Source organism: Mchenga conophoros, linkage group LG23, assembly GCF_057382185.1.
Source record: "Mchenga conophoros isolate Kocher_MC1m ecotype Shallow Benthic linkage group LG23, M_conophoros_male_GT1.1, whole genome shotgun sequence".
Taxonomy (NCBI): domain Eukaryota; kingdom Metazoa; phylum Chordata; class Actinopteri; order Cichliformes; family Cichlidae; genus Mchenga; species Mchenga conophoros.
Window position 1 is genome coordinate 16,626,006 of NC_140547.1, and position 25,826 is coordinate 16,651,831.

The following is a 25,826-nucleotide window of genomic DNA, read 5'->3' on the forward strand; positions in this document are numbered from 1 at the left end:
GCAACAGCCACAGAAAATAATAAATGAAGACTCCAGAGGAAAAAAAAACATATCAGCATATTAAAATCATTTATTGTGCTCCAGAAGAGTAATTACTATTTAACCAGAAAGAAAGACAAGTGACAAATAATCTACAATACAAATGCCAGACCTGCTCACATAGTTCCTCCGGTTCACATGACTTTCAAAGAACAAATCCACCTTTAGCTTTCAGACTGCTTGCACAAACCTCTCAGGATGAATCTGAGGTTTAATTGTTGTTTCTGCTGCGCTTTGAGGTCAGAAAATGGCACGTTGCGTTACATTCATTCGCAGTGCTCGTTCCTCTCTGCCCTTGCACTACAGCACAGGCTCACTGTCGACCACGATCTGCGTAGCTTTACACAAGAACAAAAAAAAAAATGAAGCTTCCCCCTAGAACAGGGTTTCACAAGTGTTTGCAGTCCCAAACTGTTTGGATGTATACTCACCCTTCTTGACTGGCTTAATAAAATCTAGTGGTGCTGGGAGTCAAAAGAAATGACCGAAGAAATGCTACCTGGATTGGGTGAAACTTCCCCTTTTGCAAATGGCAGACTAACACCGTCTCACGGTAGCTTGAAAAATAGATGTAAATAATACCTATATGTTACGTATGTAAAGATCAAGACAGCTTCCACTTTAATGTACTAAAGTCCACTCAAGAAAGTAGGAGGATAGTGGCATAACTACAAGAACTTAATCAAAGAGACATTTTTACCATTCTTTTGTTTTATTCTTCTTATACGCTATCGTTTTACTAAAAGTAATTTTCTGGTAGATAAGTCGCATCTGATGGGAGTGTTGCTTCTCTGTCACGATTAAAGCAAAAGTCATCCTGTACAGAAGCGCACAGATCACATTTTTGGGACTATTTCACAAGCTGCCATGAGACTGGGCTAATTGGACACAATTTTTTAAAGGAGGGTGACACCAGATGGGAGTCATTCTCAACTATGGGGCATTCTCAGACTAATATCTCACATCTGCCATTTGAATGTCAACACTCTTACAAATGAGTGCTGCTACAAGCACAAAGCCAATAAATCCAAATTCAAGTCTTATTCAGGACAAGCAAGACATCATATGACACAAAATAAACAGAATATTTAAATATTCAACACAGAAACACAAAATAGGCACAATATAGAATTAAACACTAATGGAAATAATGTTTACAAGGCTGACAAAGGAGCATACTGGTAACTGGAAATGAACAATACCAGCATATGCATTCAAAAGGGGGTGACGGATTTTTGCAGGTCATGTTTAAGATTTTACAACTGTGTGTGGTGTGTGTTTTAGCTGTTGTTGTTTTGAAGATGTGTGTATTTTAGCAAACACACATGTAAAGACCCTCCTGCCCACGCATGCTGCACGTAATCAGTGTGCTCAACCTGCCCGCGACGGCTTTAGAAAATAACAGACTTTTAATAATCTCCTTAAAAAAAAGAGAAATTCAGTTATGAACCAGGTTGAATTAGAAAAGATGGGCGAAAGGTGTATGTTTATGATGTTATGGTACACAGCACTCAAACAAAAGGTATACCCTTTTCCTCATAACTCTGTAATGTTCCACGTAAAACTACCACAGTGTATAAACAGTATAATAACTGCAATTAAATTTGAACTTCCTTCGTATTTAATTTGCTCATTTCACTATCCAATAAAGTTTTATTGTTATTAGTTCTCAGTTTTAAGGCTTAATGTTTCCTCTATCATAGGGTAGGCGTGTGACTTGCCCTAACTTTAAAAAGATGTGTTAAGAGAATATATGTTTATGACATTTCCCACTCTTTAACGTAATCAAAATGCTTCTCATTGGAAAGAGTGTCATTTATGTGTAGCAAAGTCTCAGTGGCACTCTGGGATTGGATATGTAACGTTTAAAAAATGAGTGTCAATTACCCCAGTTTCCTAAAATCAGAAAGGAAGGATTTTTTTTCTTTTTCCTTTTTTCCTTCTTAGCAGTGAATCAAAACTTCAACAAATTAGATGAAAAGAGAAGGGCAACTTGGTTTCTGTAGCTGTTTTGTTGATTGGGAAAATTTATCACCTTGTTTCAGTCATACGTTTCATAATTATATACGTTTCTTAGCCCTAGTCTATTAAAAGCTAGCCCTTTCTTAAAAACACATGTAGTTGTACTTTAGTTGTGAGCTGAGATTTTTCCAACATGAAGAACACAACTCTGAGGTACCCTGTGGAACCTATGACCACTAGAGGTGCTGTTAAGCATCTTTTAAATGATAAAGTCTCAGCACTGCTAGTACCTACCATCATATGTACACAACCGTTTACATTCGTGTCAAGAGCAGGGAGACATGACCTACATTTATGGCGGCTGCAGGGGTTGGCAATGCTTACTGACAGCTGGACAGGGTAACGCCTGATAAAACTTTACTATTGATACAAGAGAATAACAGCAGGATGGAAAATGCAACATTCACAAAAGTTATTATTTGCAAATGATCTATGAGGTAGGAAATGCATTTGAGATATTCCTTATACCATAAAATTTTTTTTTTAATGGAAACACTAAGAAAGGAATATTGACATTTTCACAGAGCATATTCAACACACAGCTTAAAAGGTGACACGGCTTTAGATGTGGACCATTTCTTACCCAAAGACTGCGAATCTTAATAGAGAAAATGTCACCAGGCAAAACAAGTTAGTTTGCTTTGAAATGCATCAGTCTTCCAGTAAGGTTGCCTTAGTGAAATTTACTGAATCCTTCAATTTTGGTGTTGTTAAGACAATACATGAACAAATCTAGAATACACATTTTGGGTATGTTAAGTGGAGTAGTGTGATATGATTTTGATAGGGTTTTATGCCATCAGTCAAATACCATTTTGTCTTAACTTTGCTCTGTGGTCGGAGAGGTGCTCGGCACAGCATTCTCTTCTTCTGCTACTGTGTATTTTAAATCTTTTTCACATCTTCCTGATTGCAAGGGAAACAGCAGCTAGCTGGTGCTTAAATCAGACTTTCAATTTGTGCATCGCTTTCAAGATTTAATCTTTTAAAGATTTCTAATTCATAATGCCTGCAGTTGTCTTCAGGGAAAGGTCATTCGGTGCTGCAGTTTTCTCACAAATTATGCCAATTTGCTTTCAATTTGCTTTGATAACCATGTTTTTCCACACACAACTGTCAAAATTTTTGCGTCATAACTTTTGCACTGTCCACTTCCTGCTGTGACAAAACAAATTTCCCACGTGTGGGACTAATAAAGGTTATCTTATCTTATCTTATCTTAAAACTGTTAAATGCATTTAATGCATTTGCTTACTTATATATTTCCTGATTGAGTCATTGCGTTTTGCATTTTCCTGCAAAAAGTTTTGCTGTCTTCCTGTCTAGTTTTACATCCTCAAGCAATCTAGCACAACTGCTTTTTCCTTATGAGAAAATTTGGACTATATTTGCATATAGTCACTGCAGAGGCTAAATCTTGTTAGCAACTGCCACTATAAATTAAGTTCAGTGCAGTTTCTAGCAATTTCCATTTATAATTCCAAATATGTCAGGTGCTGACCAACATTTCTCTCATTTTTTTTCACGCTACAGTTGATTTACATTTTTCAACTATCATCAATCAGACAATTGGATGCATGGCAAGTTATTAATTAGGATTCATCCCTGGCTGTCACCCACTTAGCATGGCCTTGCAATTGCTTGACTATTTACCCATCAGTGCAATTATATGTTTAATTCAGTGGGTGGCCCTGCCTTTGCCCCTTTGTCATTTCTCTGGAGAGCAACGTTTGAATTTGGCAAGTGCTAGCTATATACGATCTCAACCTCTGTGATATTTTCATGTAGAGTTGTAATTGCTCGTTCTCAGTGCCTTTCATCCTACTGCTAATGCTGCAGTTTTGCAAACTTTAAAAGGGAAATGTTTTTTGGGATGCTTTGTAAAGCAATATGACTAAAATGCAGAATGATTTGTCATATTACGTGGATTTATGTAAAATGCAATCCTAAAATGTGATGGAAAGTCATGTAAGCTGTGGTTCCACCAGACAAAAGACAAAACTACATAGTGCTTTTTGTCTTTTGAGATGGCTGTTTTGGAACGGGTTGACCACTGGATACTTGTTGTGAGTTAGCTAAGAGATTTTAAAGATTGAACACTGGATCCCAATTAATCATAGGATATGATCTTCCACAGCATGTGCGGAAGATTGATCATAGAAAGTGACATTTCTTTGTTGCAACTGCATGTTTGGGTGCACTGTATACTTACATAGATGCAGTAGGCATGCAGAGGGTCATGTCTAGTCAACGGGGATTGTAAATTCAATGGTTTAAGTGTCATATAAAAGTATCAAATGTTCACTGTAACAAAAAAAAAAAAAAATCAAAACACAACACAAACAAAAAAATTAACAGATAAAAATCTTATTTTGTTTTTGCCATGTTTGTAGCGAAAAAAGTGAACAAGTGTAGTGCTCCACTGGATTTACATCATGAAACACATTGTTTTGGTATTCAAATGCGAGAAAACAGTAATAAACCAATATAAACAAAGAAAAACAGATTTTGTTTGTCTTGCTTGGACTCACGTTGTGCAATCTGACCTACCCCATGTGACTCTTTGCACATTTTAAATTAGTAACCTACATAATAGGAATTACTTTGTTGCTGATGCGCATATTCAGGCACAAATGTTCCTAAATCCCTGCACAGCCAACGTCATCATTTAATTTTCTTTCAAGAGTCCTTTCCACATCTAGTGAAGTGCATTTGAGCAATTGGGTTACAAAAACAAGGTCATGTTGCTTTTTATATGGGTCTAATAAATCTTGAGTTCAAGTAGAGGGTTTTCCTATATAAAACATTTTGTGTGGGGAAACAAAATACTTGGAAAGCCCAGGTGTAATTTCTTATCACATGGTTGTGTATGAGATTGTTTATACATATTATCGGTATTAAAGTATGAAAGCTTTTGATTTGTCGATACAGTGCCAACAAAACTACAGAGCAGATTTTCCCCAGATTCTGAAATTCCCACGAGGATGATGTGCGATAATAACCTTGGAATCTTTCTTTTGTTTCAATCCCAGATCAAGCACTGGCTGTTCATTTCATCCAGAGAAACAATCTGGAGCCAACAGATAAAATTAGTTTATTCAATTTAAATCGTATTCCAAAAAGCAACATTTCCTGTGAGAGACAAGATTTTATCCCCTCATCCAGCTTGTCTGCCACAATGTTACATGGGGTAACAGTAGTCTGCACTCATTATTTTGAATGACTGCACAGTGCCTGTAAGGAAGCCAAAAGGGGCAGGATGAATTCTCACAACAGAGGCCTCTACACATCTACATTTTAGCGAAGGGAAAACAGGGAGAAAAGCGTTTCAGCTTACCAAGTAGCATCTCTGCGCCAGCTTTCACATTTCTATATCCGTGCACAATAGAGTTGCCATCTAGGATATTCATGTCTCTGTCTGCTTTGAAGATCACCACTTTACCCCCACAGTGACTCCAACCTTTTAAGCAACTGGATTCGACTGCACTGTGACTCATTTCTACACCGATGGATAACATCGTTAGCTGCTGAGGCTTCACTGACCTGAAGATGTTAGCAAAGGCAGACAGCATTGTAGTAGATGGTCAACTGAAGACAGTGCGGATGTGAGACGAGCCGCTTTGCTAAACAGCCCAGCTGTCAGCTCAGTATAAAAGATGAGACAGTAGAGAATCCCTGGTAGAAAACGAGTGGGGCTAAAAAAAGAAAAGAAGTAGGTGAAGAGGAGTGACTGTGGGCTTCAGAGCTGCTATGAGAGGCCTTTTTACTTCCTTCACATAATTCAATAATTCCAACGCAATGTGTCTCCTAACACAACCAGCCTTGGCTAATGATCAAAACTAGATGAAATGCGCATAATGGGAATTGGCCTACCGTGACCCTAACTTTTCCTATCATCTTGCCCTTTGACTTGTGTTAGTCATGTGTAGGCATTCATGTTTAAAGAGCTCTACAGTGCCCGATTGGATGAATAAAAAATCTACACGGTCCAGAAATTTACTCTCCCACCATTTTTTTCCCCAGTAGTTTCACCCTCCACCACAGTCAACACACCTCCCAGTTAAAAGTAAAGAAAACCGGGCAATGGAATAAACAGTGCAGGTAATTACTTCTATACGGTATAGTGGTCAAGTAGGTAGAATACCAAAGAACATTGATCTCAACTGAAGGTACAATGAGTTTGATTGATACAGTGTAATGTGATTTAACCACTATCAAAAAGTAGTACCAACACACGGAGTACAAAACTAGTCCTTATATGCCCAGCTCCACTCAAGCTATATCATGTTATGCAAGAAAATTTGAACCATATTTCCAGCCCCTCCCCTTTCTACCCCCGACTCCAGCCCACATCATCCATAACCTGGAATTGTATTTCCCATGGTCCTGCAAGGGTGTGTGTTTTCTTGTAATCCAATCAAGAAATATGTCTGAAATTTCTCCAATGCAAGGGAGAGGGTGAAAATGATTCTTAATAATGACATAATCAGCAGAGCAGCCATCAAGCAGATAAATTGTCATGCGCATCGTGCTAAAATATCCAATTATCCTTTGTCCCCCAGCTCTCTGTGTTGAAGTTGGAAATGCCAGAAAGCCAGTAGGTGGATCCCCACTTCCTACTGGTTCAGTTCTACTGGCAGGTTTGCAGTATGGATGCCCCTCTGAAAAGAGGAGAGCTTAAACAGCCTCGGTGCTTAGTGTACAGATCTAGATATGTAAATAGGTTCTATACAATAAAATTGTTCCCAATCCTCAAAAATAAATGGATGAAAAGTATTTGCAAGATTTTTTTCTCCTCAAAATGGTTCTGTTGTGCATACAGGATTTCTTTTTCTTGAAGTTTTCAGTCTTTCCTTTGCTCTTTTCAACAATTGTTTTTTTTCTTTTTTACCTTATCTTACATAGCCTCCATTTATGATGTCAAGACATGCCTAAATTGGTTTGCATGGCATCTACATTGTGCCCCACAGAGTAATCTCTAGCGTGATGCCGAAGGAAAACAACGCGCTTTCTTTCTTTTACAAAGAGCTCCCTTCTTCTCACCTCCAAGGTGTGTCTGATGCTCTCTTCTGTATCCAGATAATACTCTCAAGCAGTCATTTGTCAAAAGATCCCGAAGGCCATATCTGTTGCTAGAAAGAGAAAGTATTTTTACTGTACCTTGTTTTGCTGCAATATCAGAACAAAAATAATAACAATAAAAAAACATCCTCCTCTTTGTTTTAGCTTTAGAGGTTGTTTATCTTCAGCTCTTTATATGTATTTTTTTCTTGTCTTAAATTTTTGTACAAAAAGATAATTATTCTTTTTTCCCTGGTCCAAACCCTCAGAAACTCTTGACTATATTTCCTCAGGTATTAACAGGGTGTCGTACAGTCCCAGTGTAATTCCATGGGTTTCTGGCAACTCCAGGATGGCATTTCATCTCATGACATACTTGTGTTTGTCAGAAAGTTGGCCTTCAGTCTCTGCTGCGTCAGCGGCATTAGCTTTAGCCTCAGCCATCAGAGTCCCGCCTGCATGGGTGCATCCACAGGGCTATACTCGGGTGGTGGAGTGTGAGTGTGGGTGCGGGTGGGGCAGGGTGTTGTTCTGGCCACTGCTGGGGAAGGTATTGAAAGAGTGGAGTGAGGTGAGCCCTCCCATGGTGCTGGGGATCATGGTTATGGTGTTTGGTGTCATGAGCGGGATGTCATCTGGTGAGCGCCTCATGGCCAGAGTATAGTCCGGTGGGCAGGCAGTCCTCAGAACCACGTCATGCGGGTGCAGGGAGTCGCCAACCCCCCTGCAATCTCGGTCCAGGTCTGAGTGCTGCTTCATCTGTAGAGACATGATTTCCTCCTCTTGAGTATGGGCAAGGTCATTTGCGGCACTCCGCTGGGGGCTGCAGCGTCTATGAACATCGTGCCGGCGCTTGTCCTTTTTGTAGTAAAGTGCAGCAAAAGCCAGGATATTAAGGAAAAGCAGGGATGCTCCCACAGCAATGGTTACAGATAGTTCAGTGGAGTAGTCACGCTGGTCCACAAGATGTGGTTGGTTGTGACTGTCCTGTGTCTCAGTGGGGAATGGGGTTGGGTTAGGACGTTTGGTCACCAGAACTTTCTTCGGTATTCGATTAGTAGTCTCTGGTGGAGGAATCTGAAGACAAGAAAACCAGTGGTTAATAACTAATTCATCTGATCATGTTCAACTGTATAGTCTAGCTTGTGGTACCACAAAGTTGAAACTACATATTGGATACCCCATGATAGGCTTTCAATGTTATTAGAGCAAAAAAGCATGATTTCATTTGCAATAAATAAATACTTTAATATAGAAAGCAATCCTGCCTTCTCTTTGGTTTTATTGCATTGTCTACCTAGTCCTGCTGAGGTTAGTGCATGTTCTTGCTTTGTTTCACATGTGTCCCCCAAGTTTTTTTCATTACTTCTTGTATTTACATTATATTCCAGCTGGACTTTTGGATTCTACATTTATTTATCTGCTATTAAAGCTCAACTCTTGTTTGTTTATTTGTGTCTCCTGTGGCTTGAATTTCACATCATTCAAAACTTTGCAGTGCACACCAAACTGACATTTCACTCATTTAGCTTCTAAGAGTCACATGACTTTAACAGCATATTTTGAAAGAAAAGGAAAATATTACTTGTTTGACATTTTATAATCCTTTAAGAAAACCCAACTTCATAGCCTTGCAGATTTCCTTCTAGCAGGAAGGTCAAATACAATTTCATTAGATCAATAGTAAATATGCACCTACTTCGATTTGGGGCCTTATTTTTTCAAATTCAGGAGTCAAAATATTTTTCTTCATCATTACATAGTGCTTGTAAGAATGATTGCACTGTGTCTTTAAAGACATCAGATCACTTCTGAGTAGGATGTCAAAAAAAACAAAGCCAATTATTTTCAGTTTTAGTGGCCTAAAACTAGCAATTTCTGACAACATTTCTTTATTTTTCACCAGTGAGATTGGCTACTCTCGATTTAAAGCTGAAAGTCAAAGTTTACTTCAACTGTTTGTTTGATTTAAAACATAATGTAGAGAGGCAACATTACAGAAACAGTGCCCTTATTCAAATACTCATGGGTCTAACATACGTAAATAAAATGGAGACCAGGAAAGGGATGGAGAGCAAAGGAGGAAAAGGAAGACAATATCAGGAAGGAGCAACTTCAGTTTCCTTCAGCTCCAAGTGTTAATGTAATGTTGATAATCTCTTTGCTGCAGCTTAATGCTTAAGTTGCATAGTGACACAAATTTTTGTTCTAACTCGTGGCAAAGTGAGATTGTGTACATCCTGAAATTACTTTAAACATATGGCCACTGCCTGACTTGATAATAATAGTGGATTGCATTTATATAGTGCTTATCGGGACCCTCAAAGCACTGTACAATTCCACTATTCATTCACTCTCACATTCATACACTGGTGGAGGCAGCTACAGTTGTAGCCACAGCTGCACTGGGGCAGACTGACAGAAGCAAGGCTGCCATATCACGCCATCGGCCCCTCTGGCCATCACCAGTAGGTGAAGTGTCTTGCCCAAGGACGCAACGATCGAGACTGTCCGAGCTGGGGCTTGAACCGGCAACCCTCCGATTATAAGACGAAATGCCAACTCTTGAGCCACGATCGCACCTTGATAAAGTTACTTATCAAAATGTGACATAAATACGTTTTTTAAAAATGAAATTAAAAATATTACACACATTCACAACCTCAAACCTTCAGAATCAGCCCCTTGTACATCAAGTATCTACTCATAATTTGCATCAAACTGAAGTCAGACTGGATTTTTATGTATAATTCTTCTCTGTCACACCTGATAGCTGCATTTACTGAACACTTTTGGCATTGCCTTTAAATTCATTCCTCAATATACTTCAACTGCTGCTCTGTGTTTATATGTGCTCGTCTATCATGTCTATATATATAATCACCTAAGTAGGAGATCACAAGAGCCCCTTGAGCGGAAAATTAGGCAAACTAGGTCAACAACCAATCTCAATGTTACATTTAAAACTTTTCAAAAAGCCTTCTGTGGAGGGAATGGCTCACATAGACACTTTTTGCCATGATATCACACATCGACTATTTAAAACCAACCTTGGTGGTGGTTGGGATGAGCTGGGTGACCTCATTGAGACTGTGTAGATGAGGAACCAGCTCCAACCACAAGTTGACCTGAGAAAAGGACAGAAATGCGTAGGTGGTAAAATCAAGCAAGTATGAAAACTGTCTTCAGAAGAGCATCTTAAAGTATGGAATTACAATAGGATGAAAATGAAACAATATTGCAGTTCAATTTTAAGCATTCAGAAAATGTCCCTGCTTGTGAAAAACAAACCCAAGACTAGGGCACAAGTGATGCATAAAGAGGAAACACGCAGGAATTTCATCTTTATAGAGACGAAAAATTTAAAATAATGCAAGAAACAATTAATTGGAATACATTTTTATAAATCCAGATTGCATACACTGGATTTATCCGTTTTTTAAAAAGTTAGAGAAATGTGTAAGATGTTAATAGAAACAGAATTAATTAGAGTTTAATTTAAATACATAATAAACAGAAAAATAGACCAAATATATCATAATATATGAGAAAGTCAACTTTTTTTAAGTCTGAAGTTTTAATGCATTTTTAACAGTCTACAAATTCATATCAGAATTATTTCAAGCTATCTTCTTTACAGATAGATTGACATGCACGCATGCAAATGCTATCAAAATATAACCTGTGAAGACATAGAAAATATCACATTAAAAAAAGCAAAAAAAGTTTATAAAAATGTGTTTTTATAAGGGATTTGAAAAAAGCCACAGATTTTGTGAGCGGTTTCTCCTCAGATAGATTATTCCAAAGATGATGGTCAACATGAGATTTAAATCTTGATTTTGGAATCACCAGCATGGCAGCTCTTGAGGCTCTAAGGCAGTAAGACAGCTCATATGGGGTCAACAAATCTGCTATTTAGCTTGGAGTCAAACCATCACATGGTTTAAAAGTGATCAGTAACATCTTAAAATCAATTCTAAATCTACAGGGAGCCAGTGTACTGAAGTTTCTATTGGAGTTCTCTTAAAAACAGTAAAAAGCTTATCTGCTGCATGACAGAGTTACATCTAACTATACCTTATTGGCTCGGTAATGCTCTTTGACCCGGGGCTTCAGGCCAATGTGGAGGTAAAGCTGGTCTTTCTGGTTGTAGCGTGTCCATGCCACTTCTTCAAAACGATTGGGCTTAGTGTGGATGAACTTGGTGTCCTGGGGTACAGGCTGGTTTGGGTCCCTTTGAAGAAAGAATAGGAATGAGTTTCCGTTAAAGAGGTCACAGAGGAGAGACGAGCTGAGAGTCTTACAGTGGAAAAAAAAATGTTGTTGGCTGTTTACCTTAGAGGGCAGGAAGATCTAAAACCAGGCTAAAGGTGAACTGGACCTCTTAAGACACAGCTGTTTGGCTATTCAAATTTTAATTTTGACATAAGTGTAGCATTTGCCTCAGGTTAATCAGTATAATTATGAAAATACTGAAAGGCAGTGGTGAAATGCAGCCTCCAGGTTTCATCAAATTTTAATCAGCGCTTTCTAAGATATCACACCTGATAAGATCCAGAAAAGGTCAGAAGGGAAATTATTGCTCATAGATGTAGGGCTTTCTAAAGATTCTGACTGAATGGAAAGGTCTTAAGATACCTAATTTAAATTTTGAGACATAAAAAAAAATCCCTGTCACAGTTTTTTGTTTATTTTTTAAATTATGGATATCTCCTTGGAAGTGAATGCATTTATATATAATTCAAACATGAAAAGAAGCTTCCTGCCAAAGAATATGTTTAGTTGAATATGCAGTTCAACCATGCTGATAATTTCCAACAAGTACATGGTTCAATGGTTGCTATAAACCACACTTAGAATAGCTACTTTTTTAAATGTTATGTGCCATCAATTTTAAATGTTTGACTCAATAACTCAAGGCTTAAATAAACTGTAAATGCAGGTCAGTAACCCATGTGAATACCCCTCATATATTCAGTACAGAGGAGGACAACGCACTGAGTTTGGATCCTGCACTAAATAGAGCCACTCGCACTTAATCTGAGGAGAACAGATCCAGCCATGTGAACTATGGAGGCCCATTCAGACCCAGTGAGCGCCCCATTGTCTGAGAGCAGCATATGGAGCCAGCCAAACCTCATCAGGAACACTCTTAACCATTCAAATTGGTGGCATAAATCTCTCAGGTACCCAGCATTCTACGTCAATTTGGGGTTATATATGTAGATCATTAATGCTCTTTTTGTTCCCCTCCGGGCTACTGGGCAGTGCACAGGAAAAGCCAATGTCCCCCTATTATGCTGCAGAAAAACAATTACCGCCATGACTATATAGTGGAGGGCAACATGAGACAGAGGGAGAAAAAAAGGATTTTAATTTTGTCGCTTTCAGAATGTCACTCTCCAGGCTAGGATCATCAATTAATAATGTATTTGAAGATATGTAGTGGGTATTTTCAAAGAATACCAATTATACAACACAGTCCATAAAACCCATAGTATGATTCACTACTCCTCGTCATACTGAAGAAACAAAATTACAGTGAAATTATAACTTCACTGTGAAATGATCACAATGTTCTAATGGTGATTATATGTATATTAACATATAATTAACACTACATAAGCTCATAAACTAATTGATTATTTCATGTAAACCAGCTCACTTGGTAAACAATCATGTACCCTTTTTTGGAAATGAATAGAATGTATTTTGGCAAAATCACAACCAATCATGTCAAACAATAGAATTATTTCATTTCCATATAACTAATAATCACATCAAATTATTTATCATTTACAGCGAAGTGAAATTATTAACTTTCCAGAGGTGCTGGTTAGATCAAGTACAAATATTAAGTATGAGCTATAAGTTATTTCAGATGTGGCACTTAACATTTTCATAACTGAAAAAGCTGTGATGGTTTTGTTCAGATTCATGAGATTCATAACACTGCATTGGCCCTTATGAGTCATCATACCCTGTCTTGGCAAAGTTTGTCCAGTAGGTCATAACCACAGCACTGAGCATAACGTCGTTCTTGGAGAAATTGCAGGGAAACAGCTCTGTTGGTCCAATCATAGGCAGGCCAAACACATATGGGATCTCGTCTCCATGTGCTGCATCTGCCCAGGGTGGTACCTAACGAGCAGCAGATGAATCAAATCACGTCAGTATTATTACATTTATGTGACAGATACAGGACATTAAAAGACTTTATTTTTGCACGGTGGATATTCTGACAATATGCATAGACACAGCAAGACTAAAAAGGCTGGAGAAATAGAATAGTTGTTGAGGAAAAAAGGGGGAATGAGATAAGTTGTTAATATTAATTTACCTGCCATTTTTGGCTCATTATTCAGTGAATTGAACAGAGAGAGAGAGAGAAGACAAGAGATAAAAGGATGATGCTGACAGAGGAAAATTGCTTTGAGATGAGTTTAAACTGGAATACAGAGTACATATACATGGTAGCTGTACCAAGTTGAAGTTAATATAATAAGGAATGTGGGCAATTTAATGAGCACTCTTTATTTTCATTAGTTTGTCTAGACATATTTGAACATTAACATTAAATGTTGCATCAAGTAATACAGGAAGAAGTAAGGATTTAAGATACCAGTAAAAAAAAAATATCAAAAAACCAGCCAACCAGTTTAAATTCAATTCAATTCAATTTTATTTATATACCGCCAAATCACACCAAAAGTCACCTCAAGGCGCTTCAAAGATACAGAGAAAAACCCAACAATCATATGACCCCCTATGAGCAAGTGCTTTGGCGACAGTGGGAAGGAAAAACTTCCTTTTAACAGGAAGAAACCTCTGGCAGAACCAGGCAACCAGCAAACAAATATGTATGTATACATATGTATATGTCAACTGTTCAGTTCAGAGGAGACTGTGAGAATCAGGCCTTTATGGTCAAATAGCTGCTAAGAAACCGCTATTAAGGAAAAGCAACAAGCAGCAGAGATTTGTTTGGGCAAAGAAACAGGAATGGACATCTGTGCTTTGGTCTGATGAGTCCAAATGTGAGATCGTTGGTTCCACTAACAATGTCTTTGTGAGACGCAAAAAAGGTGAACGCATGGTCTCCACATGCATGGTTCCCACTGTAGGAGGCTTGGAGGAAGCTTGCTGGTGACCCTGTTGGAGATTTATTCGAAATTGAAGGCACACTGAACCAGAATGGCCTGGCCAGATGGACTGGCCTCCACAGTCACCTGACCTAAACCCAATCAAGATGGACCTCAGAGTGAAGGCAAAAGGGCCAACAAGTGCTCTGCATCTATTGTAACCTGTGGAAAACTATTGGAAAAACATTTCAGGTGACTACCTCATGAAGCTCATCAAGAGAAAGCCAAGAGTGTGAAAGGCAGTAATCAAAGTAAAGGGTGGCTATTTGGAAGAATCTAAAATATAAAACATGGTTTGACACTACTGCTTAGCCAACTACACATCACTGATTATTTATGGAGAAAGACTCATAAGTAAAGCAGCAGTTATCATACACATGTTGTTACATATGTGAACAATGTGTCGGCTTATCTATCAAACTATCAGTTCAAATCAATTACTTTAGTTTCATTTGGGAGCATTTTGTTTTGCCTTTAGCAATAAGAAATAAGTGATTTTATTTGATTGTACATTATTCTTGAATTCGTTCTGTTTACATGTGTTGATAAATGGCTTCTGCTCAGTGATACAATTCAAATCAAGACCGGGTGTTCATTCCTAGATTCCAGGTACCATAATACTTGAAAGTACCTTCAGAGCTGATGAGGCATGTGATAGTTTGAAGCTCACCTGTTCCGTCTGACAGTGGTGGTAGAAAGCATAGAAGTAGGTTGGAGATCCAAAACTGGAGTGCAGGTCAGCTGTGGCAACTGCTGGTGCTACCCACTGGTGATCGGTGAAAAGTGCTAGGAGTGTCTTCCGGCGTGTCTCTGGATTATGCCTATCAGCCCAGTCAGTGTACATAAACTTGATGGTCTCTCGGAGGATGTCTTTGCCTTCTGGGTAGCCATAAAGGTCATCCACAAAGCTGGACACGGCGTAGTCGAAGTCATTAGCTTGGACGCCATTCTCATTGTCCACGATAAGCTCGACAAACTTAAGGCCCTCGCCCTGGTTCACTCCCAGCATTATATCATAGTTGAGGAACTCACCTAGCAAGAGACAGTAGAGTTTGGTTAACTTACAAATTGTAATTACAAAGCATCCATTGGTGGAAAATAAATTGAATACCTTGTTCCATTAAAATCTGAGGGTCATCAGGTATAACATCGCCATCAATAACAGGGCCGAAGGCAATGTGATAACGGGCCGGCTGGATGTCTTGATCCACAAGCTCCTTGTAATGTTTTCTCTGCAGGCACAACACAAGCTCCACAGTGTCCTCCAGGTTGCAGCCTACCTTCCGAGCCAGCATTCGAGCATATTTGGCAGGCTGAAAACTGACAGCCCAGCTAGACAGAGCTGTGCCGCTCTGAGCGATGGCCCTCTGGAACAGGCCTTAAGACAAAAACAGCACAGGGGCAGCATTGATGGAGAAAACAATTAATTAGGTGCAATTCAGAGACTATCCCAAAATATGTCAAAATAAGTATAGATGCATAAAATGTCATTTTGAAAATCATATAAAGAAAAATATCATATGATAAAGCAGCTGATTGAGAAAATGGAACGGAACCTCAGTGATCATAGGTCATATTAGAGGCAAACTGAATACACTGAAAAATAGTTTTGCTTATTAGAACAGACAAAGCAATATTTCTTTTGGCAAAAAAGAAAAAAATAACTCAGCCATCCTGATTTTCATCATGAACATAGTACAATGCAGGTTTGTTGAGTCAGTCCCATATTAATGCCCTGCAGGTTGAGGGTAACATTAATGATGTAAAAACTGTCAAATTCTTTGGTTTGTTAGTTTTCAGTAGTGACAAGAAACAAATCTGAACATTTACTAATGATCCTGTGATTGTTAGTCATCTTGAATGCAAGAAAAATCTTCATGGCTTAGTGTGATGGGGGATGTCATGTTTTCCCTTTCCCTTTTCTTTGATTTCCATCCAAATGTGTGAAACACTTATGATCACAGTTTTTAGATAATTATCACCAAACTGACTGTAATAAAAAGGTGTTGACAGAGTGAGATATTGGGGTCCTTCAGATATTTATAAATGTTGTTAACAAAGCTGATTTTGAATCCCCTATTGATGCTAAGCTAAACAGCTCCATCATAGATAATGGTAGAAACCTATGAGAGTTCATGGAGATTGTCTGAATCATCCAATCTATCATGTCAAACGTGAGTGGTGTGACTGAAATGAGATTTCTGTTTCTTTATAAAGCATGACAAATCCACAGAAGGCATTGGTCTGTAACATAACTTGAATGTTCCTAAATTCGCTATTTCCTTCTTCTTGAGAAATGTTTGTTACAATTACAGTGGACAGCTAGCCTGGGAAATAGACAAATCTCAAAGCTCAGGTTTCATATACTCTGACAAAATGACTATCCTGCCACATAGTGTAGGATTCAAACAGAAATCCCAACTACAGCAATGTCAGGCTACTGGTCAACACTGTCCTTATCGTTCTTATTGCTTACCTGACCTTAGGGAAAGAGGTGCTTCAAGTTCTTTCTTTCCATATATTTTGTTCCCCAGTAATGTCAATATCCTTTACATATCTTATCACCTAATTTTGTTTATGGTTAGAGGCACATTTTTTTTTTTTTTTGCTGCAGATATACATGGTTGTAACACATTATTACTACCAAGTCTCTTCGTTTTGAAAAATTGGTCTCTGTATGAATAAAGAGCAACATCCCATTAAATAAAATCATATATGAAACCTGTGTTTAGAATATATGTGATGTTTTTGTTCATTTTTTTATTTTTTATTTAACTGTTTGTAAAACAACTGCTTTTAATTGCTCAGAGCGGGCATTCTCAGAAAATTATGAAGCACAAAATCTTTTGTTTTCTATATAGTAGTATATTATCAATTGCTTTTTTTCATGTCAAAGCTGAATATTGCAAGTACAGTGAAACGCAGAGAAAAAAACCCTCCATTCAGCACGTTCCGACGTTAACATACACGCATCCAAAATGACAACAAGCATCAGCAAAAGCAGATCACAACCTTTTTTATGGTCACTCGCTACTGAAATGAGACTTAAGAACGTATGAAGACCCCACATGGATCCCTGTAACTCGAGTCCTTGGGCTTTACCTTTTGTTGAGTTGCTCCAGCGGTTTCCCTCTGAGTAGTGAGACAGCGTGAGCAGGTTCACACAGGAGGCTCCAGCTCCGGAGCCAAACACAGTGATTCGCAATGGATCGCCGCCAAAGGCTGCAATGTTCTCACTGGTCCAGCGCAAAGCCTGGATCTGATCCAACAAGCCATAATTCCCTTTTGCTGCTTGGTCACCGGTACTCAGGAAACCTGGATGAGAGGACAAATTAAAAATAGTAGATATTATTTTAATATCTTCTCCTTAATTTTCTTATTTGACCATAAGCAGATGGCTTCATTAACAAAGAAAAGACACCTAATGGCATCAGGACTTTTCTCTGTCTTAATCTACACATTTCATTTATGGAGTTTGGTTCCTTTTCAACAAACTTTAGAAATGAGAAATTATGTTTATTTATGTCTTTACATTAGTAGGTTTAATCTTACAGTTTATCATCACACATCACGAAAAAAAAATCATTCAAAAACATTCTTTGTACTTTTGTATTTTGAAGATTTTGCATTTTTTAAAATCTATTTTCTTTTTTAATCTCCTTGATTAAGCTATTAAGGTATATTTTGCCACTGTACACAGAAAACCAAAAGCCTCATTCTTTAATAATTTGCTGCAATATAGAGAGATATAGAGTTACGAGTAATTCAAATGAAAACTTCATGGAAAATGATAATGTGTCACAAAGAAGCAGTGATATGTTTAATAACATAATACAAATTTCAAATCAAGGTCTTTGTGGATAAATCTATAATAATAACTCGTGTTTTCAAAGGTCAGTACAACACACTGCCCACATCCAGACTGCCTTTCAAGAGAAGACTTTATTTGAACTGTCTATAGACTGCTTCAACGCCTCCATGATCTTTTATTTCAAGTTGAATTGATTTGTTAAAAAAACACACTGAATACACAAGGTCATGGAGTAATTTAACTAACAACATTAAGGATATTAATTTTTGTTGTTGTTGTTTATGCATTTATTATCATTATGCTTTTTAACCACAATAACAATAGGCGATCTCAAAAGTTTGAGGTCAGGTCAATAAGTGTTTGGCCAGATGTCTGTATCTGAAATGTAATATTTACCTTTGACACCAGACAACTGGGCTTGTCTTACAATTAGTTCTTCAGAGTTGGCTAGATCTTTACAAAGGATAGTTTGGGAAATAATTATGCTGTTTATTACAGTTTTTCCACAAGTGTTTCTGTATTATATTTTCATGCTGCAGCAATTACCTTTTCTAAGGTACTTTTTTCAGGCCTGTGCAAATAGTCATTCGTGAATCATAAAAACGAATCTGTTACTGTTTGTTAGCTAGTCGGAGCTATCACTTACTATTCAATTAATAGTCGGTGAATGGCACTGACTTATTCACTAAGTCAGTGCCATTCACCAAAATCACCTCCTTCTCCATCCGAGCTACAAGACACCATATACATCACTTTTATTTCTTTTACTGATCCAGTGAAACTATGGTGCTAACAGCCTTCAACTGAACATATGTTTAGCTATGCATCATGCTACAGGACGTTGCTGGTTCTTTGATGAGGTGAAGCTATAATGTTCTGTGTTTGTGTTTATAGCACCGTTAATAAAAAAAACAACAAGTGAACAAATAAACAAAAAGAAAGTGAAACAAAATAAATGTCATGTTAAGATGTTTGCTTACGCTCATTCTCCTGTCCACTCATATCCCCTAAATTTAAATGCAATTGATGTCACTGCTATAAAAAAAACGTTTGATGTGAATAAATAGTATAATGTGAACAGCCTGATGCTGCATGGCCCTAAATGTCACTGTTGCAAAGGATTGTGGGATGGCGTTATCTCCTTTCCTTTTGTAAGGTACGGACCAGTCTATGCAATGCTAAAAAAGATAAGAAAGGAATCTTTGAAGCAACTTTTCTTTGAATTTCAAGCAATCTGACGACCTCTTATCGCTTAGATTATTTGCCAAAATCCATGGCAAGTGAGGCTTCAACATCAAATACTAGTAAGGTACAAATGTACTGAGGAGACGAGGAGAGCCACAGGAGAGCTGAGGTCTTTTAGAGCAATTTCATGTCCAGCTCCCAACACTTCCACACTAAAAGCCCCATTAAGCCCTCCATGCATCCTGGGCACTGACACCCAACAACCACACCCAAGAACTGTCCCTTTCAACCTCACATGCTCACATATTTTCTTCCATATGTTTTTGGATATTTTTATTTGTATCAGTGAAAATGAAATGCCTATTTCACAGTCTCAGTCAACACTACACTGGTAATTTACACTGGATGCATTATGTGTACACCCACAGAAAGCCTTTGAGGATTGCTAAAAGAATATATTTACCATCCTGCACTTCAGCCTGCATATCTGTTATTTGCATTAATTCAATTATTTGCTGTCATTTATTTTTTTTGCTTGTTCCTGCTGTTTTCCAAAAGTTGTAACTAATTACTGAAATAAAAATCATCATCGTTAAAATCACTTGGTGCAAAAAAAGAAAGGATGGCATCACTGGTTTGTAAATAATTACTATATGTGCTGAATGTCTTTAAAGTAAAACCCAGTATTATACATGGGGACATGAAAAAAGCAAATTAATATTAGTAATAATAAATTGTAATTTATTTATTATTATTATTATTATTATTATTATTAGTCATATTAGTGGTAGTAGTTGTAGTAGTTGTAGTAGTTGTAGTAGCAGCAGTGATTGTAGCAAGTTTATTAGTATTTCTACATCACTCTCACTACTACACACTAAAACTCTCTAGAACAACGACATTTACTTCTTCTGATACCTGAACAGTTTTTGGTATGGAATGACTTGGGGATATCTAGTGTTATATTCACAGCTCTGAGGTTTGAGGTTTGTCTGATTTTCTACTGTTGAGGACTAATTAAGAACTCTATATGAGAATTCCTGCTATACAACATAATTCTAATAATGTGAGAGTAATAAATCCAGTTTTACAACAATAAATATGACCTCCATGATATCTGCCCAATCCAAGATAACACTTACTGAACCATTCTAGCATCATGGAACTAATGTGTTTATTGTTCTTTGGCCTGTCACTTCGATATTTAAAGAGTTAAATCTATGACTTTATGCTGAACCCAGTTTACAAAAAAAATTAATTAGAAGGGATCACAAATCATATTCATTTTTATTGCATAACACAGTGATTTGAATTAATGTGGCTGTTAAGAGCTGTAATTATGCATGGCAGCACATGTGACTGTGGTCATAATAACCATAATGCATATTATGTTTACAATGGCTCACACAGATTCATCTACTGTCAAGTATAACCGCTGACATAGTCAGCTGAAAATCTGTTTTATGAAATTTATGATAGAGCCACTCTATGTTCGCATGCACGCTCACTTGCTTGCAAGTTTGCTCATTTGCACATATGCACAATTTTTAGGGTTTTTTTTGTATTTCTGCAAGTATTTCTGAACAAGCACTCATTTGAATCACACACATGTGCCAAAATCCTATACAGTGCAGCTGCATCCACACATTCCTACTAACATCCAGACAAGCACACACCCCTGCTGACTGTTTAATTAAGTTCATTCCTTTTCTATTCCCCTTCCACTTGCTTATTTATTTATTTGTGTGTTTCTTGATCAAAGCCTAATCTGGTGGAAGCAACAGCAGCCATCTAAAAGAAAGATTTTAATTGATTCAATTTAGCTGTAGTGCAAGGATGGGCTGGCAATCACAAAGAGTGAGACAGAAAGAATGATTACTACGCCAACAGTGGTGGGGCAGTGGGGTGGGGCTCTATTCCCTTGCTGTCTTATATACAAACATGCACATAATGCGGTAATATATGAAAAAAAGTGGTGCGTTGATGTTACAATAAACATGCTTTATTTCCTCTACAGAGTGATGCCAAACATGTTTTATTTTCCTCCTCTATGCAGGAGTTCATACGTGTCTGTGTCTCAGGTTTGGCTAAAAGCCACCATCCGTGATTTAGGAGCTCGGCCTTTAAGCTTCCTGGGATGACAATATTGAGGTGAACCCTGATCCAGGAATCCAGCTTTTATCCCTCCTATTTCTGTCGAACCAGAAAGAGAAGGCTAGACGAAGAGAAAGATGGGATTTTTTTATACTTCTTTCTCTGCACACATCTATTTTTCACAGTCACGGTCTGTATACTATAATCCTCTCTCTTTTCTCTCGTTTTTACTTTCTGTCCTTTTGACTCTGAATGGTGAGAAAGAGAATGAGAAGGAACAGTAGAGGAAGAAGGAAGAGGGAAAACACCATCACTCAAGCATGTAAACTCTTCCAGCAGATGTGGCTTATTACTGGTGGTGAAATCAAAAGAAAATGCAAAATTCAGAGACCAAAGGGAAATGGGAAGTTAAAGTGGAGGGAAAAAAGAGTTTCGCAGCGTAGCAAGATTAACAAGCATGCAGAGAACGAGGCAGCGAGTCTAGAGTAGACAAAAGAATGACAAGGAAAATGAAACAAGACGAAAAGACGCAGAAAGTGAGAGAAAGAAGCTTAATGACTAAGAAAAATGGCTGAATCTGTCATTGTTGTTGTGCTGTGTAGACCAACGTCTGAGGTGGCATTCTTGAACTGCTTAGAGATTCTTCTTCAAATTGTTAAATATGATTATCCCATGCCTTACTACAATGCAGGTTTATAAAAAAAACAATTCCCTTAATCTCACATCCTTTGAAATAACGCTCTTATCAGGTTAAAAAACAAAAAGAAATCTCAGTAGAATCAGCAGAATTGACAATAATGATTTCCGAGGCATGTCTCTTAATACAGAATCTTACGGCGTCATTTTTGTTCTACTATTCTGAGCACACGTAAAATAAATTTGAGCGCACGTAAAAAAAAAATTGCAGGTGCAAGTGTTGCATTTTGAGGAGTAATTTATTTTGAGTGAAGAACAGCTAAATTTGAGTCAACAAAATTCATTGCCGCGTGCAAAAAATGTATTTCAGTGTTTGCTATTAACCATACACACACTCAGTTTTTGCATTTGCGCTTGCTCGCAATGTGTTGCTTGCACTCTCAACATTTATAAAGCGTTAGAGCGCTTTTGTAAATATGTGATGTCTTGATAAATTGAGCAGATATTTGAAGTTTACACTAGTGATGTGCGGATCGATACTGAAATATCGATTCCTCCGATACCAGTCATTTATGTTCTTGAATCGATTCTCATATTAAAATATAGATGTTTTAGTAATTTAGGAAAAAATTTGTAGTTTATCATTAACAGGAACACAGTGGAAATAAACTATATCATTCAGATTGTCTACACTGGAAGGAACTACTTCCTCTTCCACCTTTCATAGTCATATGCGAAATATGGCTGTATAAATGTGTTGCAGCCCCTTGGCGTGCGCACTCACAACAATGGCTGAGCGTAAATGGAGTCATGTGTGGATGTATTTTACCTCCACAAACAGCGAGACGTGGTTTGTGATACATGTGGCAAGAAAGTGAGGTGTTGTGGCAACACCACTAACCTCGTCAAACACCTCAGAGTAAATCATATCACAGAATATGATGTCTCTCGCGGAGTCCTTTAGTGCTGCAGGCAGGCAGCGTGTTCAAATAGCGCACAACTTCAGTTTTTTTATTTCTATATGATGAATTCTGCATTATTAAGAGATAAGAACAAGTAGTCTGATTTCTTGTAATCATGATGACGCTATAATTTGAGATACAATAAAAGATACAATAAATAAAATACGTTTTTGTACAAAGTATCGGTATCGGATCAGTATCGTCGATACCACCCTGAATTTTACTTGGTATCGGATCGGAAAGGAAATCAGTGGTATTGCACATCACTAGTTTCCACAGCACCATCCTCGCATAAAAGTTCATTTTGTGACCCAGAAAGAGTAATATTTCAAACTCCGCCACTCTGTTCCTCCGCCACTGCCTCGTTTGAGTTTTGGACGAAATGGATTCTGGGATATTGCATTTCATCATTTTGAGCTGATTGGAGACCAAAACAGCCAATCAGATTTTTTTGCATCCAAGTCTGTGATTGGCTGCTTTTGTGGCACAAATATAACGGTGCACAGAAAGAGTTGAACGCACACGGGCAGAAATGTTGACAGCGCAAGCAACACATATCGAGCGAGCGCAAATGCAAAAACTGAGCGAGAGGGGCTGGTATTGTGTGTGTGTGTCTATGGATAATAGCAAGCACTGAAATACATTTTTTGCACACAGCAATGAATTTTGTTCACTCAAATTTAGCTTTTCTTCGCTCAGAATTTCTCCTCAAAATGGAACACTTGCACCTGCAATTTTTTTTTTACGTGCACTCAGAATAGTGGCACAAAAATAACGCCATAGAATCTCCACTGACGCAAAAAATCAACACAAATATACAATAACCCACATTTGGTCTGCTTCACTGAGTGAATGGGTTAAATGCAGAGAGGGATTTTCCCCACGGGGACCAATAAAGTACACTTTCTTTCTTTCTTCTTTCTTTCTTATGGTCCAGGTTTCCACAGTTGCTAACTGTTCTACTGAACTATAATTTTACCGTAGCTCAGGTCTGTGGGAATGTGCTTAAAACTACTGATATTGTTGCATTAGTGGGTCAGCATACATAGTTCCAAATTAGCGGAAGCAGCTCTAGTGCAATCAGATTTTTTTTTAATTCTTCTCCAGTTTTGAAGCTGCAACCCTTCTTCAGATACTTTTGCATCCATTGAGAAATGACAAAATAAGATAAATATAATGGAATGCTCTGTTCTCATTATGTGGGCCTTCTGAACTATACTATATACTAGTAGCTCAGTGACTGGATGACAAGTCATTTTTGATCGAATACACTGCATGGCCAAACCATAACCTCAACTCATCTAGTACACTCCTCCAGTTCTGCCCTGCAGTCTATGGATGTCTTCCTAAAACAAATGGTGCAACAGCAGCTCTAAATATTTACAGTGCCTCAGCAATGCTCCATCTATATCTGTTCGTTGCTTACAACAACACTGAAGACAACGGCGCGCTGAGGGCAGCCGGCTGGGGAATATGCTGATGAGGCACAAAGCATTTCTCACTGGAAATAATGAATACAGAGCTACAGGATATTCACTCATTCAACCTTTATTTAGATAGCACTCGGGGCAAACACAGAGCCAGTTCTCATTTTCAGGTGTGTCCTCCTTGCATAGTTACAAAATTGTGCATTACCAGCAAAATGGACATCGGTATTTAGCAGAGCATATTATTATATGAATTAATTTAGCATGTGATCACTGGATGATAAATGGGTAAACATATGACACAGAACAACGAAGATCCGTGTTACTTTTAAAGATAAAATTTTAGCTCCATATTTCAAGAGATAAATAAAATCTTCTTATTTCTAAATGTAAGACCAGCTGTGCTTTTATACATAACTTTAAAAACATGTGCATTTCACTTTAGGCTGCACCTGATCAATCCTGTGTTTCACCTGTTACCACTAAATACATGACATTTTGTAAGTCACATGACAGGATATGCCAGGTAAAATGGCTTTTTAGCAAGTACCTGTGGGCTGCAAATTATTTAGCAGGCTGTGTCAAATTTGCTGTGTATATTAAATCCTTTTTACTAACTGTAGCATTATACCCTTTTAAGAGGAAAAGTAAGAAATTACATGGGAAGAAAAGAAGTAACAAAACAATTAGATGGTTTTCAAGTTGAATAATTGGCTTTTCAGCCCACCTGAGAGCAAGAGAAGAAGGTGAACACAAAATACAAGCATGCATATCAACTTATATTCCTGTTATGGGTGAGGTTTTAGCAAGAAGCTGCCTATCCAGTGCCACCTACTTTAGCGCCATACTATACTTGACCATCCAGTATTCACTCTTTACTCTGCTTTGTACCTGGCAGCTGAATAAAGTAATGAAGTACATCTGAAAAAAGGGATTAAAGAGACTAAAATGGTTTGCTTATAACAATTTATCAAATAGGATCTGTATTTTTCATGCTTAAGATATTGCAGATTTAAATTTCACACAATTCATTTAGGCCAGGCAGATAGCTGTTTCATATGGCTAACCGATAAAAAAACATGAAATGATATTAGCTAGAAACTTCCCCAAGAGAACTTTTACAGACATGCAAAATAAATAAATTAGTCATTTTACCGTTTTAAACTGCTAATACATTTTCAAAGCAGCTGTGTGCTTGTGTGTGTAGATGCTTTTGTGTGTCTGAATTTGCATTTAGAAGAGACACCTTATCTTCAGTAAAGTGACACCACAAAAGCAAGAGGTCCATTTAAATATTACAACTAGAGAGAACGAGACAAGGCAGCCGAACACACCTACAGCGCAAGGGGTGTGTGTGTGTGTGTGTGTGTGTGTGTGTGTGTGTGTGTTAAGGGAACTGATCAAAATTATCAGCCGCAAGTAGAAAAATTAAGCAGCTTTAAGA

General features: G+C 37.8%; 1 protein-coding gene across 4 annotated transcripts in view; it reads right to left on the reverse strand.

Annotated features, from left to right (window-relative positions):
* Positions 1-50: 50 nt before the first annotated feature.
* The window catches only part of nlgn1 (neuroligin 1), a 316,027-nt gene continuing 290,251 nt past the window's right edge, over positions 51-25,826 (reverse strand). For all 4 annotated transcript variants that reach the window (XM_085263599.1, XM_085263597.1, XM_085263598.1 and 1 more), the window contains 7 exons: positions 17,370-17,582; positions 15,379-15,645; positions 14,938-15,299; positions 13,106-13,266; positions 11,203-11,359; positions 10,173-10,250; positions 51-8,199 (listed from right to left, as the gene is read on the reverse strand). In XM_085263599.1, the coding sequence (XP_085119725.1) occupies positions 7,600-8,199; positions 10,173-10,250; positions 11,203-11,359; positions 13,106-13,266; positions 14,938-15,299; positions 15,379-15,645; positions 17,370-17,582 (1,838 nt within the window). In that variant the 3' untranslated portion in view covers positions 51-7,599. The remainder of the gene's footprint in view (positions 8,200-10,172; positions 10,251-11,202; positions 11,360-13,105; positions 13,267-14,937; positions 15,300-15,378; positions 15,646-17,369; positions 17,583-25,826) is intronic.